Source organism: Choloepus didactylus, chromosome 3, assembly GCF_015220235.1.
Source record: "Choloepus didactylus isolate mChoDid1 chromosome 3, mChoDid1.pri, whole genome shotgun sequence".
In the NCBI taxonomy this organism is placed as follows: Eukaryota; Metazoa; Chordata; class Mammalia; order Pilosa; family Megalonychidae; genus Choloepus; species Choloepus didactylus.
In genome coordinates this window covers 44,971,988-44,991,232 of record NC_051309.1, presented here as the reverse complement: position 1 = coordinate 44,991,232, position 19,245 = coordinate 44,971,988, and the positions used below count along the sequence as shown (strand labels likewise).

Genomic DNA, 19,245 nt, shown 5'->3' with positions numbered 1-19,245 from the left:
AAGTCTACTGGAAATGGAACTCCTTTCCACCAAGGCAGCCCAAGTATCGAAAGGCCATGGGTTATACTGTGCCAGTTGTATCAAAGAAGAAGGCAGTGGAGGTTGGTTCTGATGCCAGGCTCTTGCCAGGAGGTCAGGTGCTCAGGAAAAGAGGGTCAGCCCCTAGATTCTTGTCCTGAGGTCACCTGGGGCACGAATAGGCTTCATCCAAATTATAAGTTGCATCTACATCACAAGGATCGGTAATAAATCTAAGATGTGAAGCATTTTAAAGCATCAGGCCAGCACCAACTGTTTTGGTTCTTCTAAATCGACATCTCAGGACAATGCATAATAGGAGAACTTCATCCTTAAAGCTGTCGGCCACCCACACTTCTATATAACCTACAGGGAGCTGTCTAAGAAGCAAAGGCTTTCAGGATATCCAGGCAGTATTTCTAAGCATAGAATACTTATGATATGACAAAATTGTACTTGGTGAGTGAAGTGATGAGTACGTACCCGAAAGCACTGGATATGAAAATAGAGATTAAGGGTCTCGATGATCATAGCGGCTCCTTTACCCAAAGGAAGTCCACAAGAAGAGCAAAGCTTTTTCCCACTTATAGACCTAGATTTAAAATATATATATAAAAAACAATAAAATTTTCAGTTTAGAATAGTTGATCAAACACACAAACAAGTAACCTCATGCAAAACATTGAAAACATGGATGTTTAAAAGACTTACTGCTAGATATTTTCCCTTCCATAGGTCACATTTCAATCATAAGTGAGATGACATTTACTGAACTGACAATAAGCAGGAAATTAAGCATTAGATGAAAATTGTAAACAATCACTAAACTAAATACAATATGGCTCCACTGGGTTTTGGATCTGGTGAGGGTGTGTGGACATGTGTGCTTAAATTACTTGTTCCAGGAAGTTTGTGTTGTAGTCTATTCAACCACAATGATCAGATGCCTTGAAAATGATTCAGTGTAATTTTCATATGATTTCATAGGTCTGAAAAGGTACTCAAGCTTAGCTTTACTAAGGTTTCAATGCTATTTAAAATTTCCAATGATTGGGTATTCCTTTTTTTTTAAATTAAAGAATTTGTAAATTTACAGGAAAATCATGCATAAAATACAAAGTTCCCATACACCACATTAACACCTTGCATTAGTGTTGTACATCTGTTACAATTCATGAAAGAACATTTTAATAATTACACTATTAAATTTAGTCCATCATTTATAATAGGGCTCACTGTTTGTGTTATACAGTTCTATGGTTACTTTTACAAATTTTTATTCTAGGAACAGATCTTACTAAGAAAAAAAAATTTTTGTTTAGAAATAGAGAGTTGATTGTGATACAGGTGAACAGGTATTAGGCAGAGAGAGCCCTGAATGAAGGGGCTTGCTCTGTCACCAAGGTCTATGATCTGGTATAAAGAAGTTGCTTTGAGAGTATCTTTCACCTTTGAAATGAGGGGATTGGACTAGATTAATTCTATGGCCTACCTCTTCCAGTGCAAATACTCTGTGATTCTATGAATTGGCACCTGCCATTTTAAATTATAAGCCCTTTGAGGGCATGGACTGCTTCCACCTCCTCTCTGTACCCCTGCAGCACCTGGTACGGTATCCTGCCAGTGAACTGAACCAAACCCAGCAGATCACTACCAGGTGAGACGATATGGTCAACTGCTTCTATGAAATTAGATGGCTGTCCTCTTAGGGCAGCTTTCACATAGCAAAAATCAGATTGCAATGGTGCCAATCATATGGAAATTTCTTTGAATTACACAGAAAACTTAAAAAATATGCAACATCATTTGAAAGTCCAGGGGGTACAGAGGGACAGAAGAAACTGAAAGGATGACAATAGGAAAGAGGAAAGAAGAGTGGCTCCAAGCAAACCCTATCTATTAGGATTTTCCTCTTAGGCAGTAGTTAAATGAAATTTCTAAATCAAAGAAAACCTGTGAGTACTCAGTAATTTGTCTCTCCAGTAAATGGAAATCCAGTCAGCTTTTAAGAATATCATGGGGCCCAATTAAGTCCAGAAGCAATCATTAGAGAGCTGGAGTAGGTTAAAAGAGAAGGATGAAGTTTCTTTCCTCAGCCCCTGCCTGGTTCTCTGTGAGAGCCACAGGCAAATCCTGCCTAGGAGGACCGAGACGTCTTGGAGGGAAAGGCGTCAGCTCAGGAGCCAAGCAATCGTCTGGTAGATTTTATTATTAGATTGCAGGTTCCACACAAGGTAATTAAAACCCTGTGGCCATGGCCATGTCAACGTCACACACGTCACTTCTTTTGTGGAGGCAGATGGGGAATGTTTTCTTTCCTCTTGTCTATGTGTGTGTGTAGGAAGAGATGCGGATGGACCGACTCTACAAAATCATCTGGCACATACTAACTGGGTTGAAATTAAGCTCAACAGGCTCTAGTCAAATGAAACAAAGCAGCCTCAGAAAAGCCTGCTGACTCTTGTACCTGCTTGGTGACTGGCCAGGAGGGGTGGAGGGACAAGGGGACAAATGCCCAGCCTGGAAGTTTTCTTGAGGGCTTGTCCTGTAATGTTGGAAAGGAACCAAAAATTATGGCAAGTCAAGAGAAGCCCAATTCCACACTCAAAAAATGACATTTTAGATCAGGAAAAAAAAAAAAATTCCTTGGCAACCTAATTAAAGATCACAGAGTCTCCCAATGATAATTTTTTAAAAGGACAAAAACAGTAATCATCTAGCAAGGATTTTATATGTATTGGTTATATAAGATCAAAACCTCAGGCTGGCATTGTTGAACAGCAAGACAGAATATTTTTCTAATTTTTATTTTGCCAGATTCTTTGCTGAGTTAAAATTGTGGAGAAGTTTTATGAGTTGTTTATTAAACTGCTTTTGCATGCTGAGTTAGATATAAGAATGAGAAGGAAAAAATAAGGCAAACATGAATGTTTTAATCTTATATAATAGGTTATCATCATCATCACCACCACTCCCACCACCACCATTGTCATCATCACCATCTTCATCTACACCATATAGCACTTACTATTTGCCAGGCACGACACCCTATGAGATAGGTGCTATTATCATCCCTATTTTATAGATGAGGAAACTGAGGGAGAGAAAGATTAAGTGGGCAAATGGCAGAGTCAAAATTTGGATCTAGGCAATATAACTCCAGGTAGGGAATAATTGGCTAAATTATAATAAATGCTACATTTTAAAAAATGTGATGACAAGGAACTCTTGGCTTAAATATGATCTTACTGTGTAGCCTGTGGGTCAGATAAAACTCATCTTAAATTCTCCTACCATTCAGCTAGCCATACCTTAGGTAAGTGATTTTATTTCCCCAAGCCTCAATTTCCTAATTGTAAAATGGGAACAATACCAGTAACAGAGGGTGGTGAGGGTACTACAATATTGTGAATGCGATTAATCCCATTGAATTGTATGCCTGGAAGTGGTTGAGATGGGGAATTTTATGTTGAACATATGTTGCCACAATCCAAAAAAAAAAAAAAAAAAAGAAACTAAAGAGACAGCAACAATTAAATGCAACATATTATCCTGGACTGGATCTAATAACAGAATAGAATAGGCCCAAAAGGACATTATTGGGATATAAGAAAAAATTGGGATATAGACTGTAAGCTTTAAATCAATGATAAAGTTCTTGAACTTGATTACTGTACTTACAGTGGTTACAGAAGTGAATATCCTCGTTCTTAAGAAATGTACATGGAAGCATTATGTGTTTGAGAAGCATGATGCATACAACCTATTATTAAACGTTTAGAAAATTGATAGACAGATGGATTAATGATAATTGGATGGATAGACTTATGAAAACAAATGTGACAAAAATGTTAAAATTAGTGGATCTGAGTATTTGGGAATGGGGTATGCTGGTGTTCCCTGTATGGGTTTTGTATTATTTTTGCAAATGTCCTGTAAATTTGAAATTATTTCAAAATAAAAAGCTTAAGGAAAAAAATGGAAACAATAACAAAACTGACCTCATTGGCAGAATTCAGTGGGTTAATGTATAAAAGTAAGAGAAGACAAACATGTAACACAGGTAAAAAGTCCATATTTGTAACACATGGAAACTCTTCAACACAGTGCCTGTTACATTGTAAATGCTTAAAAATGATCAAAACTATTATTGTTAAAAGAAATAGCATTTCTACAAAATTAGCAAATAGCCTAAGGTGGGTAGAAGAGCATGATACTATGAGAATAACATTTTTCCTTGTACTAACACTTGTTGATAGGCTTTCAGACAATTTAACTCACTTAAATAAATCACTATTACAAAATATTACCAATGTTTACAGTTGTGGATTAAAAAAATTACTTTTCCTCTTACAAATTGATAAATTCAAATGAATATTTACTTGCCAGGAAGGTTGTTCCAGCATTTCATAAATATTTATTACCTTGTCAATGAGACTGAATACAGAGAATGCATAAAAATGCTGCTGACATTTTGCTATCTCATGCTTTTTCAAAAAATAAAAGTAAATAAAATAGAAGGAATTTTTTTTTTTAAAAAGAAACCCCACATCTATTTTATCTGGTTACTCACTTCCGCCTTTGACTCGGAGACTCAATCTGATGGTTAATGCTTTTATCCAGCAGGAGGGTTTTTGGCTTCACATCTTCCGAAATGTGCGTTGGTGGATTTGATACCTGCTGATTCCAGGATGGATCTGAGACCAAGTAGAGAGCATAAACTTAGTCTGGAAACAAAGGAGGTTTGGAACCAGAACCTTTTGCCCCACTAATTTCTGATGTAATAATAACAACCCTTAAACATACTGACTTCTTATTCAGTAGAGACAGAAATTTTGGGTGGATGCACTTGTAGCTTAGAATGCAGTTTCTAAAACAAGTGGAGAGCAATTGTTTTTCCATGACCCATAGGTTATGTCAGCTATGATGTGGTTTGAATCCATAGGGGATCTGGGTGACATTCAGCCCAAAGGGTAACTCTATATACGCACACACACATCTGGTTACATATTATAATCAACTTACGTAAACACAGAAACAGGCAATAAGCCAAAAAAACCACATGGCCAAATTCATTAACTGCACCATTAAAAAATGTGTATTTGCTCAACCAAAGCTGCATAGCTATAAACACATATATCACTGTCACCCTTTCATCCTCTTAGCTCTACCCTCCTCTTTATATAATCTCTGTCTCTAGACTAAGCCAACAAGTATCTGTCACCAGTAAATGCCCTCAAAGGTTCCTTAATGGTAAAACAACAAACAAAACACCATATAAATATAAAATTAAACAATCAAAGGGTCAGAATACAGAAGCCTCTTGGTATTTGTGAATTTAGACATTTGACATTTCAATTATCCGGGAATGATCCTGAAGATCATGTAGAATTTAATCATTTTGGTGAGGACTGAATTTGGGTTTTGTTGTGCTGAACCTGGAGTGTGGGAAACGGGTAGGAGTGAGGGTGGAATGGGAAGGGGAGCTGAAGGGAACCTCATAACCTCCCAGCAGCCACAATCAACCCAGCTTTGTGGATTTCTACTCCTCCATAAGCATTTATTTAAGGGGGTGGGGGATAGCTTGTGCCCTATGGTGGAATTTGAAAGCTTAAGAAGGTTTCAAAATGTACTGCTTACGGTCAATGTTTTCTGTTAACTCATCTTTTTTTTTTAAATTCAGTTTTATTGAGATATATTCACATATCATACAGTCATCCATGGTGTACAATCGACTGTTCATAGTACCATCATATAGTTGTGCATTCATCACCCCAATCTATTTTTTTGAACATTTTCCTTATACCAGAAAAAGTAAAAATAAGAATAAAAAATAAAAGTAAAAAAGAACACACAAATCATACTCTCCCCACCCCATTTTTCATTTAGTTTGTCCCCATTTTTCTACTCGTCCATCCATACACTGGATAAAGGGAGTGTGATCCACAAGGCTTTCACAATCACACTGTCATCCCTTGTAAGCTACATTGTTATACATTGTCTTTAAGAGTCAAGGTTACTGGTTTGCAGTTTGATAGTTTCAGGTATTTACTTCTAGCTATTTCAGTACATCAAAACCTAAAAAGGGTTATCTGTATAGTGCATAAGAATGTCCGCCAGAGTGACCTCTCGACTCCATCTGGAATCTCTCAGCCAATTAAACTTCATTTTGTTTCATTTTGCATCCCCCTTTTGGTCAAGAAGATGGTCTCAATCCCATGATGTTGGGCCCAGATTCATCCTTGGGAGTCATATCCTGCATTGCCAGGGAGATTTACACCCCTGGGAGTCAGATCCCACATAGGGAGGAGGGCAGTGAGTTCACGTGCTGAGTTGGGTTAGCTAGAGAGAGAGGGCCACATCTGAGCAACAAAGAGATACTCAGGGGGAGATGCTTAGGCACAATTATAAGCAGGTTTAGCCTCTCCTTAACAGAACTCATCTTTTTTTAAATTTTAAGTTCTAATGACTGCTGAAGCCACTTTGAGTCCCCCACAATTTTAGGTAGGCTCTGGGCAATGGTGGTCTGAAACCCTTTATTCACTGCACTGTTTACCACAAGTTACAAATCCAGGATCCTTAGAAAGAAGCTTGCAGCCAGCAGAGGTCATGTTTAACTGGACTAATTTAAACACTGCAATTGGGTTTTTCCATTCTCACCCTGAGATAGCTGTGGGTTCACCCCACAGTGCGGAGCCCCAGCTTCTGTATCCAGCGGATGGTCCTGATGGGTTTCTTTTGGTACAGCGTTCTCTGAATGGGCAAAGGCCTCCTGAGTTAGGCTGTGAAAGGAAATGTATTTCAGAAGAGACAAAGACAACTGTACTGAACCTATTGGCCCTTTCACTTAGGGTATGGAAGTGCCAATTATAAAATGAAAAAGAAATGGGACTAACTGAAAGTGTTACTTATTCTTTATATTTTAAACTAAATTTGAAATGGTTTGTAAATACTGTAAAATGCTACATATTTTCATTATCTATCAATTTAACAAGCTCAAGAAACCATCATTTCTGGTGTCCTCCCCACCTCCCTGTCCACAAAACTCTTCATTTTCATAATTTCAAGGGATGCCAGAACTAACTGGAGTCTCCCAGATTTTCAAGAGAGACTTAGGATTAATTGTAGAGATCATTAGCGCCACACAAGATCTTTGTAGTCCATGTTAATTTACTGGGCTGCAGCAGCTTCTGGGTGTGAGGAAAGGATACGTGGAAGAGATCAAAGGAAAGCCTTCAATGACAACAAGCAAAATTCACATAAAATACTTATCAACATCATTCAAATCTTCCTGCCCAGTGTCTTTCATTTAAAAAAACTGGAAGTGTCTTTACGCAGCGTTCATGGGAGTAGATGGGCTAACTTCAGGGCTCTGAGTTCCTATAGCCTACAAGTCACCCAGCTGCTGTGCATAGAATTCTTCCCACCAGAAGAGCTCAGCTCCCAGCCAACCTTGCAAATTGGCCAGTCTTTGAAAATGACATTGATAGCCTTTTGTGTCTTCAGCTACCTCTGGGGATGCTGTGTGTGTGTGTGTGTGTGTGTGTGTGTGTGCATTCATGTGTGCATGCTCACTTGCCAACACCTCTATGGTATCTCAGAGATCCCAAGTCAGACACCTGTCTCACAAAGAACATGCTGGTAGCAGAGGTCTCCCAGCCTCCAGGACTTTCTGTCGGTCCCTTCTAGGTTAGGCCTGAGGTGGCCAAAAAATCAGTACAACCCATAGCCATGACCAAAGTCTACTTCAGTCTGAGCTAGCTCTGAATGCTCCAGGGGTTTTAGGTATTCTGTTCTGATCTCCCATGGGATATACTGGAACCCATGGTGAGGACGATTACCCACAACCAAATGATTTGTTGGATATCCTTTGTATTATCACTCAGATTAAATGTAGCTTCTTGCAGCTCAGTGGATACTAATCACTGCACTAAAAGTTCAGGTCCACAGTAAAACCACAGTGAGGGCTCAGGGCCTCATTACAGTCTCTCTCCCCTCCAGACACATTCACCATTTCAGGTGGGTGATATTTTGGTTTGGGGTTTTGAAATGACCACGTGCTCCTTTGATAATCTAGACTAGCTCTCCTTATTTTAAAAAGGTTTCTTCTTTTTAAAATAAGCCTAATTATAGTCAATATCAGAGCTACAACTTCAGAGCTATGAGATTGTGTCTAAGAAATATGCACTGTATTACTGGAATGATAATTTCAAAGCTGAATATGATTTGCATTAGCAACAGGTCTCCTTCCTGGGAGTGAACGGCAAAGCCTGGCTGTGCCATGTCTTGACAGACAACCTGATCCGTGTTCATACCTCCTCTTTTCTCCCAATAGATCACTTTCCATATTCTTAAGCAATAAGTCATTGTCATCTCCCTGGAATGATTTCTTCTCTCTTCTCTCTTGCCCTTCTTCTTGATGGTTTTCCAGGTTCATCTTATTCTAAGGAGGAAAAGAAGGATAATCTTGAATATAATTTCTAAACCCACTGGGCAACCCTTATTTCTGGTCATGGGGTACTGGAAGTATTTTTCAGTCATGTTGCCTACAATTTAGAAAGCATTTATTTTAATGTGAATTATATGCCAGTAAAGATGTTTTGAAAAAGAACAGCAAGATTGTCATTTGTCGTTCAAATTTACTGAACAGTAACTGATTTCGAACTATTGGGAACAAATGTATAATCTGATTTCTCTCTCAAACATTATAAAATTGAATTTGTTAGAAAGCCCCTTTCAAAAAAACAAACAAACAAAAGAGAACTACTTATTTCCTGACAAATGGCTTTCTAGTACCCACAGTATTTTTAAAATTCAGATGATGGTTTATCCAGATCTTGGTACGGCTTCTGTCCAGTCCCCCTGTGACCCCATTTGGGGGACGTGGAGGCACACCAGCCTGTCTAGGCTCTCTCTGGCTGTCTAAGACATTTAAATTGCTTGTGGGGCTAAAGCAACTTGCATGGAGGCCGGTGGGGAGCATATTGCTACCATGCCCGCTGTTACCATCCAATGCCCAGCAACACATTGCAGAGGAGTAAACGTCTGCTGAATGAACAAATGTGTTCGTAACCCAGCAGTGAGATGGACACTCCAGCATGTGGCTTTGTTCATTGGGATTTTGCCAGTCAGGTGTGGAGAGACCTTGGTTGCTAGCCTGTCAGGACAGATCCTGCCTGGGTAACAATGTTACTGCTCTTCCAAAAATGACTCTAGGGTTTGGTCAGAGCAGTGACAGTACAATGGGGTGCCATGGCACTAGGAGCCAGTAGCGGTCTAGGGGAATAGCGAGTCTTGGATTTAAACTATTGAGTCTGGTAGGAGAAGTTGGCCTGTGGTTTGGTACTTTTATTTAGGTTTATTTATTTAAGAAACTGCTTTTTAATCTATGGTCTCACCACTGTCCCACTGCCTTCAGTTATGGAGGAGGATGTAGACAGCTGGTCTGCAGAACTTGAAGAAACAGTAAATGGAACCACAGTGTCTTCAATAATCTTGCGCTCCTAAGGGGCAGGACAGGAATTAATGAAAGGGAAAAAAAAAACGTAAACTCACATTTGTCCAGAGAAAAATTTCATTAGGAAACTTGAGAAAATACTTCAGGATATGTATATACAAGGAGGGCATTTAAAAGCAATCTCGTTTTCCTAAAGCATGCAAATCAGAGAACACTCTCTATAGGCGATGATTTAGAAAACAAAGTCTCTGCACATACATTAATTACTTAGTGTGTTGCAAAAAGCCTAATTAGAAATGCAATTAGGGGTCTGATTACCCGCAAAAATTCTTCAACATAAAATTCACAACGTTACTTAAAAAACAAATTTTAGATAATACACATGAAGTGCAGCCCCTTTCAGATTCTCTAATGTGGCCTGGTTTGTTCATCTAAAAAAAGAAAGGAAACAAAACAAAATCCACCCCTTCTTAATCACTTTAGTATTACATGGAGAATGCAGAGGTAAGAAGACTTTCATTTAGCCTTGATATCAAAATGATCCTCATAAAATTCATTCACTACCATCAAACAAGCTTGCCACAAGCAAACACATAAACAAGCAAATAAACAGATTATTTTATGTCATCTCTCAAAGTCATCAAGATTCTGACTCTGTAACTACAGAACGGGTACACCGGGCTATAGTCGGAAGAGCAGTTTTATCGTCTCTCTCAACTGCGGCTCAACACACCCTGATCACAAACCAAATTTGGGGGAACTGTGGTCTGTTAGCTCTTATATGATACGACTTTAAACAAAAAGGTTAATGGGGATCTGCTGTGAATGGGAAGTGAGACATAGTCCCATGCATACACAAGCCACAGACACAGAAAGGGTTGGTAGACTTGGAGAACGTGGGACTACGAGGTCAAATGTCTTCTTGGGAGTTTCCTACCTCCTCATAGTATCTGCGCTCTTCCTCTTCCACCTCCTTTTGGGCCTTTTCCCACTCTTCTTTCAGTTTGTCCTGCTCCTTCTGGTATCTCTCCTGTTATGGAATTTCCATAGATGTTCTCAGCTGACCAATGCATAAATCGTTAGGAACTCCCCCCTCTAACCCAGCGCGTACAATATGTGGTAAGAGCATCTTCTTGTTGCAACATTCTGAATCCAAGAGATGCATTCAGTAAAACAGGGATACTATTTTGTGTCACTCTAGCATTTTAGGAATGTAAGAATCCAACAAGGAGCAATATTTTCTGCTGTTGGTATTTTGTGGAATTGTTCTGCAGATATGTAAGCAGAAATTTGCTTGGATCACAACCTATGAAAGAGAAAGCTGGAAAGATTGAAAGACTCTAAAATCTTCCTTAATCTGAGTTGTGTCTGAGGTGGTAAGCTAAACTAATCATTTGTTTTCACTGGGTCCTTCAGAGATGAGTTTTGGCATTCTGCTAATAGAAATAAATTGCTGTCAAAAGAATTTAATATTAAAGATGGAACATCGTGTAGTTTTATAAAATAGATATTGCAGAAAGATCCAAAGTAGACAAGATGATAATTAGCTGAGTAGCTGAATTATTCTTTGCTTTTAGCCATTCTACCAACATGGAAACTTTTTAGCTCTGAAATAGAAACTTCCGAATTAAGAGCAGCTTTTAAACAGCCCATTAGAATGCTTCAATAGTAAACGGCCATTCTTGTTTCCAGAAACAGTGCAACACTAGTCACCACTTCTGGGGAAAAAATAAAATACTCTGAACAAAATGTGAGTGGAGTCCCTCACAGCTCCCTAAAAGAGACGATTAAATGATGATTAAAATTACTACTTAAAATAGTAAGAACTGACACTCCTGGAAGACTCAGGAATGACAGACAGAAAGGAATCACTGAAATGTGTCACACACAGTCAAATATGTTAGATTGATTATTGTCAATCCTCTCTCTGAGGCTAAAACAAGTCTGTGCTTCTATCTTCATTAGAAAGGCCTGGAGATTTCCTCCAGTTACAACCTATGATGTCATTATCTCAGGAGCAAAAGGACTTCATTGGATTTGTCTGAGGCCCGGCCTTCTTATTAATGCTCTGGCAAAACTGTTGCTGGTCAACAACCCATGGCAGGCTCTTTAACTCCAGGTAAAAATTTGTTATCAAGGCTGGATATTGTAGAGTAAGGTCTGAGAGAGGGATGTGAGGGACATTTCACAATAGCGGAAACAGACCGTGAACTGTGACAAGAGCAGGCAAAACAAGCAAGGCTTCTTAGGCTTATTGGTTCAAGGAGCTCACAAGGATGAACTGATGATACAGGGACGGAAAGATGAAGTGTGTCTGGGATACACACACACACACACACACACACACACACACAACCCCTTCCTTCTTCCACAAACATCATGGACCCAAAGCCCACAGTCCACGATGCTACACCAGGTAACAATTCAGTGGGACAAGAACAATACACAAGCCTAGTGCCAACATCTGTAACATGGTCACCCTTCAGAGAGTAATAGACAGAGCACATGACGGGAAGCACACTTGCCTGTCTTCTTTGTTCTGTGGAATTTCAGACTCTTGACTGTGATTTCCAGGAGAATATCAAATGGCCAGGGCTGGTCTGAGGTCTCCCAGTGGACCCAAAAGTCCTAGCAGCTCTGGGGCTTTGCTGAATCTAGTTCTTACAAACATTTTGGTATTGAAGGCCTAATCTTCTGAATATTCAAAAATATCAAACTCAACTGGCAGAGCTAAAGCCATGCTACAATTGGTTATCTAAACATCTCCTTGCCCCCAGGAAATTAAACCAGAGAGATTAGAACCAAAAAATAAGACAAAAAAGTGAAAAATAAATCTGTCCTAAGCATTGCTTTCTACACAGCAGCAGCAAGTCATCAAAATTAGTGAGATTTAGTGAGCTAGCTGCTGGTAAAATCATTACTATTGGGAGTATAGTAGACTGAGTATGAGTTTTAAAGTCATCCAGACTTGGATTGGAATCTGGGCTTAATACCTGTTAGCTGTGTGATCTTGGACAATTAATTAAACTTCTGTGAGACTTAGTTTCTTTAATTGTGCTCTGGGACAAACAAGACATGCTTTGAAGGGTTGTGTGAGCACCAACCACAGTTCTGGCACATTCTAAGTACTCAATGTAGACTAGTTTCTAAGTTACTGGGTTACTTAGAGAAGCTGTTAATCTGCAAAACTGCCATGAAACAAGTAGGAGCATGATAAATTTACCCCAGAATTTTTCTAGAATTTCATCAGAAAATTAGCAGCTTTTACTGAAAAATGGAGCAGACATTCTACTTGAGAATTAGACCCAGGTCATACTTTATCTCATGTGTATGTCTCCAGCAGCATTTTGATAATCCATCTTCACTGCTACTTAAACTGGAATTTGATTGGTGACTAAGGAGGGAAGGAATGGGTGGACTGGCCTTTAATCCACACTTGGAGTTTTTAAAAAAGTGTTAATATGAATGTTTCCTCCTCACATTCATTAATGTAACCTCTGGCAGCAGGAATCAGACCCAGGACATTCTGTGTCATGGACACAAAATGAACTAACTTTGACTCATCAGCTTCTGAGAAGAATCTGATTCCATCCACTTCCTGTGCTATAAATGTATTTAATGCAACAGAAATTAAGAAAGCATAATCTTAAAAAAAAAAGAAAAGAAAAAAAGGAAAGAAAAAAGAGCAGCAAACCCAGTCCCACCTGGAGCAAACGCTCCTGCTCCTGCTGCCATTTCTCCTGTCGCTTGCGTTCCTCCTCAGGGTCCCATGCCCAGAATTTAAACTGCAAGAAAAACAAAACCATGATCAGAATTGAGCCACGGAATCCAAGGTCAGGCCAGCATAAGTGAACATGGTTAGCCTATGGCCTAGCACCCAGATGGAAATGCTGAAGCACGTGCTTTCGCATATCTAAAGGCCCTCTTTCCCTCTTTGGTTGGCTGAAATCATTTTTTAGTTTTAGGCCCTCTTTGTTGCTTTTCCAAGATGCTTGTATGATTCATGCTTGTATGATTCATGCTTGTATGATTCAGTGAACCTGTTTGGAGCAAATGCCAAATTGCCTTGAGAAGGTTTTTTTTTTTTTAAAGAATCACATAATTTTAATCTATGGTCCATTCAAAATTAATATGTATCTACAAATATACATATTACTTCCATGCATATAAACATACAGCACTGATACTCTACAAAGTTTGGAGTCACATCTAACCAGAACAAAGATAATATTCATGCAGAGCCCCAGTGAATACTTTATAAAGTACTTCCACCCTCCCTTGACCATCATCAATCTTCCATTTTCAGTGCCATGAAAATTCTGTTGTCCTCCTTCAGCCACTATTCCTGGCAGTCACATTTATTAGAAGGAAATTATGACCTTATAGAAACAATGGGAAGTGTCTCCATATAATGATGGTGTAGTGATGAGAGGGTGAGGAAAATCAAGATTATTGAGAAAGTCAAGGATGATGTCGCACTTTGGGTCAGGTATCTTTATGTGCCAGAGGAAAGATAAGAAGAAGTAGAATATGGATTTTCAAAGCTTAACTTTAATGTCATTAATGGAACTTGACCCAGAGGAATCATATCGAATATTTCATAAAAGGAAATACCAAACCTAGTTAATATGAAAGAATTCATTATTCATCATGATATATTATTGCCTGTTTACAGCACTATATAGTATTTTATGTGTTTCAAAGTAGAATTAAAGATTTAAATTATGTCTTTTGTAAGTGTCACTATGCTTTCTTTTCTATGGTGGATTGCAGAGCTACAGGAGAGAAATGGAGCACAGCATGAGAAGGTTTTCGCTTCTTTCTCTTAGAGGTGATTTCTTAAATGCATTCATACTTCTGAGCTTAAGATGCTCATTCTGCATATTTATCCTGGGTCCCATATGCCAAACAAATGGGACTGATTATTTCAGCAGAACTTCAAAGATAACACAGCATTCTGTATGACGTGATGTGGACAGTACCATAAGTGAATCTTTTATATGGATATTGCTTTCCTACACCGGGTTTCCCTAAAGTGTGTTGTTAAACTCACCAACACCCACCAGCTCTGCCTTAGACTCAGGTCCTGCCTATCCCAAACAGTCAAATATAAGGATTTTTTTGAGTCTTTTTTTCAAAGATAAAGGCTTTTGTGAGTTTGGTAACCAATGTAGTGACAAGGAGTAATGGGAGAGGCCTGCCTGCACCAAAGCAGGTACAATGGGGAAACCAGGGACTGCGGTGCTTAAACCTGGCTGCCCTAACCGCCCATGTGGGTGTCTAGGCAGACCAGCTTCCCCAGCAACTGTGCTCCCTCCGTCCCCTCTGTTCTGATGGGGTAGTTTGGGGAGGCACTTAGGACTTCCTGGGAATCCTGAGTGGGATGAAGTGAGTCAGGCAGGGGTGGGCAGGATCTTCCTACCTCAGCTCCCTGGGAAACTGGACAGGGTCAGTTCTCAGCCCAGGTTTAGATGAGTCTAGTTACCACCTAGGAGTCCTGGGCCAGGCCCACCTTCCGCCCTGCCCGCCTCAGTGGATCCCATGGCACACGGCACCTGGACTGGTCCAGAGAAGAGGCTCTGGGCTGAATGGGGGCCCTGGGTGAGAATGTGTGTCAGGCCATGGGCATCGCTTGACTTTAAACTTTAAAATATTTAGACATATAGAACGTGGGCCTCAATTTGTACTACTGCTCTGGTTCTTGCAGATGGTGGGGATGGCCATGATGCCCACAAAATAGTCACTGAAGAAAAATGAGCAAATAAGTTAGGGAGATGCACTTCCTATATGACACTCTTGGGATTCAGGCTGCATATTAAAGGAGTGAACAAGTGGGGGCGGGGGGCTGCTGTGAAATCTTAAATAATCCAAAGTTCTTCAAATTTCTTTCTGATGGCCTAGATATTACTTCTATGGAGCCAAGATGGGAAATTCTATTAGAATTTAATGGCATTGGAAGTTGGCTCCACCAAGCATTTTCCTAGGACTTTGAAGAAGTTTTAAAATCCAGGACCTCTTTCTTATCTCAGGGGCATGGACATTCTCTATCTTTTGAGAGAAAAGAGTGCATATAAATAAAGCGATTCACATAGGGAAATAAGCGGGGAAAGTTCAATAGTAGAAAACTAAGAGAAACAATTAGGAATTATTTAATTTCCAGATTTCACTAGGTAGGAATCCTAAGAATACGTCAAGTAAGGAGTAGGCAGATAGGAGGAGGCATTGTGGTGGGGGGCTGAAAACAGAGAAAAAATACAGAATATTGGTTAAAAAGCAAGAGAGAAAAATAATGGACATTTAAAGAGGAAGATAAAGAGAGATATAGGAGTGATAAACGAGGGAAAAAACAGTAACCTTGCTCCTTCCTTCATGGGATATTTGCTGAACAGTTACTATGGGTCAGGCAGGGAAACCCACAGCTGGCCAAGCTCTGAGAGGGGAAGATCAATAAATAAATTAAGTAAACACCAGAAAGCAGTGTGGTAACTATCACAAAAGGGATTTGATCTAAAAGGTTCTGGAGAAAGTCAGAATGGAGAGCATTTATATCACTTCGTTCTACAGTTTATCTGTTCACAGGTTTGTATCTTACTCTGGCCTGGTGGTTCCTCATGGGAGAGTCCCTTACCTCCTAAATATTCCAAGCACCTGACACATTTAGGCCCCAATAAGTATTTGTTGCTTAAATAATGGAATCACTCCATGCTGGGGTAGTGCATCTCTTGCCTCTCTCCACTTAACAGTCCCTGTAGCCTCAGGCCAGTCCAAGTCTGACCAAAAATGGCAAAGGTCTGTTGAGATCAGCATAATCAAATGATTGTTTCCTCTTCAAGCTTCTATTATATAGAATTTCTATTACTTTTCTATTCCATGAAGAGCCATTTACCATAGGAAGGACATCAAATTTGGGTGGGTATTTTAAGAGAATTCACTTATTAAGCCAGTAATTTATTTCCTGTTCTCTCTTCCACAAAACAGAAATAAGAATATATCTCTTTGGAGCATCCTTCCTCTCCATCTCTGTCCAGGGGGGTACAAGAATAATTTGATGTTGTTGTTCCAAAGCAATTTAAAATGGAAACCAATGGGTTATATGATATTCTTCAAATTGCCATGCATGCCAAGTTTGGGATCCTTCTAGGGGTTTCCATCCACTGCAACCAGACTCAGCTTCCCAGGAAATTCAGGATTCCTAATGTTGGCTTAGGAATGAGCCCCCACAAGTGACCCTTGGAGACATCAAAGGTTACGTGACAAGAGATGTGTCCCTTCTTCATTCTGCAAAGGAACTAAGGAATTCTTGAAGTGAGAAAATTTACCTACAAGTATTAACCAAGGTGAGCCTCTTGGATTAGCCATTGCAGAAGATTAGTTCATATGTCAGGCTTCCAAATAACTATTTCTATTAAGGCTCACAACAACCACAAAAAGAAGGTATTATTATCTCATTGTACAATTAAGGATGATGTGGTTCAGAGAAGTTATATGACGTCTACAGGATCATACAGTCAGTGAACCTGGAATCCTGAATCAAGACCGAATCAGAGATGCGATAGTGATTATGTAGTTGCACCCAGATGGCTTGGGGGGAATGCTGCAGTTGGAAATCTCCAAATCTGAAGGGGATTTCAGAGTGTGAAAAAGGATGACAGGCCCAGCATTGGAGATATTCAGTTCAGACAAGTGACAGATCTATAGAAAGGGGTCAGATATAATCCAGCAGCAAAGAATTTCTGCAGCTCATGTATCTTGACACTTTAGCAAATGCTTTCTTATTTCTTTGAAAGAAAAGATTGAAAACTAAATGTTTCAATTGCTCTAATAGTATTCAAGATATTGATTGTGGAAAGGGGAACCACAAAGAGAGCTTGGGTCTCAAGAGTGTCCAGACTGGTTCATTCTGCCAGCAATATAATCTGTTGAAGTTTTGCCCTTATTTGAAAAAATGATTTTGAATGTCTATGGAAGTTCTATATTTTAATACCAGCATATTAATTTTTAATTAATTCTTTTAGCTTTTTATTTTACTGAATTGCTTATCGTTTCATTTTTGGACACAATAACAGCTCCATTAAATGATAATCTGTGTCTCCTGATAACATTATACATGAGCTTTAGTTATTCTTTTAAAATCAATTGTATGGAGCCCATTTTTGGTTGAATCCTCTTAAAGCAAATCAAATACCTTGTAAATTAAAATCACATTATGCTCATGATCTTATTCCACAAAATGAAGCACTTACAGGTGTAGTTACAGGGGACTTTTCACTGCTTGGAGAATCTACTGCACAGAAAGAAGAAAGAAAGAAATAAACATCACAATACAAGTAGCTTCTAATTGACTTTCTTTCTGATCCTCTCAATGGAGTGTGGGTTCTTATCTCAGTTTCAAACCAATTTTCTTTTTAAGCCAAGACCAGTAGAAAATCATGATAAAGCAGACCCCGAAGCAGTTTGTACCCACCACCAAAAGAAGTTATGACTGCTATAACATGATTGATCCCATTAATTAGCACCAGGTTCTAGACTATAGGAAGCAAAAACTATTCCTATTAGTGCTGTTTTTAATGCACCTTGTATTCTGGCATGGTTGATCACCAGTTCCCTCACTGCCTGACGTAAAGAAGTATCATAAAGAGAAAGGCCAGATGTCATTTAGGGAGTAAAGAGAGTGACACAGTTAACAAAAGAACCCATTATCAGTTCCTGGTAAATGATCTGATCTTTGTTTTTGGTGGTTTTTTTTTTTTTTTTCTGAATGTCCTTCTCCCTGCCCCAACTTTAATATAGTTGGTACAGATATCAAAGAACCAGCTCTTTGCCAACTGTGTGTCGGAAACAAGCATTTTTCTCTGAAAGCAGAAAAGGAAACATATACCAGACATCATTGGTTGCCTCCAACATGGATTTTTGCACAAAAGAAATACAGCCACCCAGTATGCTGTTTACCTGACCAGGAGAGAAACTGGGATCGTCGCCAAGAGTTCTGAACTCTAAGCGGAATGCTGGCAGTGCCAGGCGACTCTGGATCAGATGGCAGAACAGAACAAACAGAAAACCATGAAAATGGGGGTGAGGCTTGAATAAAACCACGCTCCCAAGTACTAAAGGCAGTTTGGGTGCGGTCAATGCAAGAATTGACAGTGACAGAATCTAAAGGACAAATATCTCAATAAAACACATATGAAACCTGAAAACATGGACAAATGTCTATAAAAATGTGACAGTTTATGCTACTGTGTGTCTTCTTTGGGGTTAAGTGAAATTTTACAGGCTCATATTTCATTGCACTATTGTTAAAATATTAAACTTCAAAATGATAGAAATTATATGCTGTGCAAGAACAAAATGCACAGTTTATACTGTTTCTGGAAACTACTAGAAAAGTGTAAAAGACAGCAGAGATAAGTGGTTCAATTACTCATTTATACACATTATACTTTATAGAGGTCAAATATGGAAATCCATGGCAGAAGTTACTTTTAAAAAAAGGATGTGTTCCTCTGTAACTAGTGGCATCAAACGTACTACAGAAGCTCATGGCAAACATTTACATCCTTAAACTATGTTCTGTGATACTCTGTTTTCATTCTCAATGCAAATAAAGGCATTCGTTGTTAAAGTGGGCATTTTACTGAAAACCAATTTGAGATATCTTTCTACTGTTGGAAGACAGTTGAGAAAAGGAAATTTGTCACTTTTTGAATGTATTTTTATGAATATGTTCAGAGTATTTACAAACTATATTTATGCATGTTTTTTATGTATTT

At 39.0% G+C, this 19,245-nt stretch overlaps 1 protein-coding gene across 19 annotated transcripts in view; it reads right to left on the bottom strand.

The window, feature by feature from the left end:
* LIMCH1 (LIM and calponin homology domains 1) overlaps positions 1-19,245 on the bottom strand; it is a 354,085-nt gene that overhangs the window by 8,199 nt on the left and 326,641 nt on the right. For 5 of the 19 annotated variants that reach the window (XM_037829674.1, XM_037829683.1, XM_037829685.1 and 2 more), the window contains 10 exons: positions 18,425-18,499; positions 17,719-17,759; positions 13,180-13,260; positions 10,413-10,505; positions 9,417-9,521; positions 8,334-8,461; positions 6,679-6,800; positions 4,592-4,715; positions 2,486-2,563; positions 502-610 (listed from right to left, as the gene is read on the bottom strand). In XM_037829674.1, coding sequence (XP_037685602.1) covers positions 502-610; positions 2,486-2,563; positions 4,592-4,715; positions 6,679-6,800; positions 8,334-8,461; positions 9,417-9,521; positions 10,413-10,505; positions 13,180-13,260; positions 17,719-17,759; positions 18,425-18,499 — 956 coding nt within the window. The remainder of the gene's footprint in view (positions 1-501; positions 611-2,485; positions 2,564-4,591; positions 4,716-6,678; positions 6,801-8,333; positions 8,462-9,416; positions 9,522-10,412; positions 10,506-13,179; positions 13,261-17,718; positions 17,760-18,424; positions 18,500-19,245) is intronic. The other 14 variants (XM_037829692.1, XM_037829676.1, XM_037829687.1 and 11 more) reach the window with 8 other exon arrangements.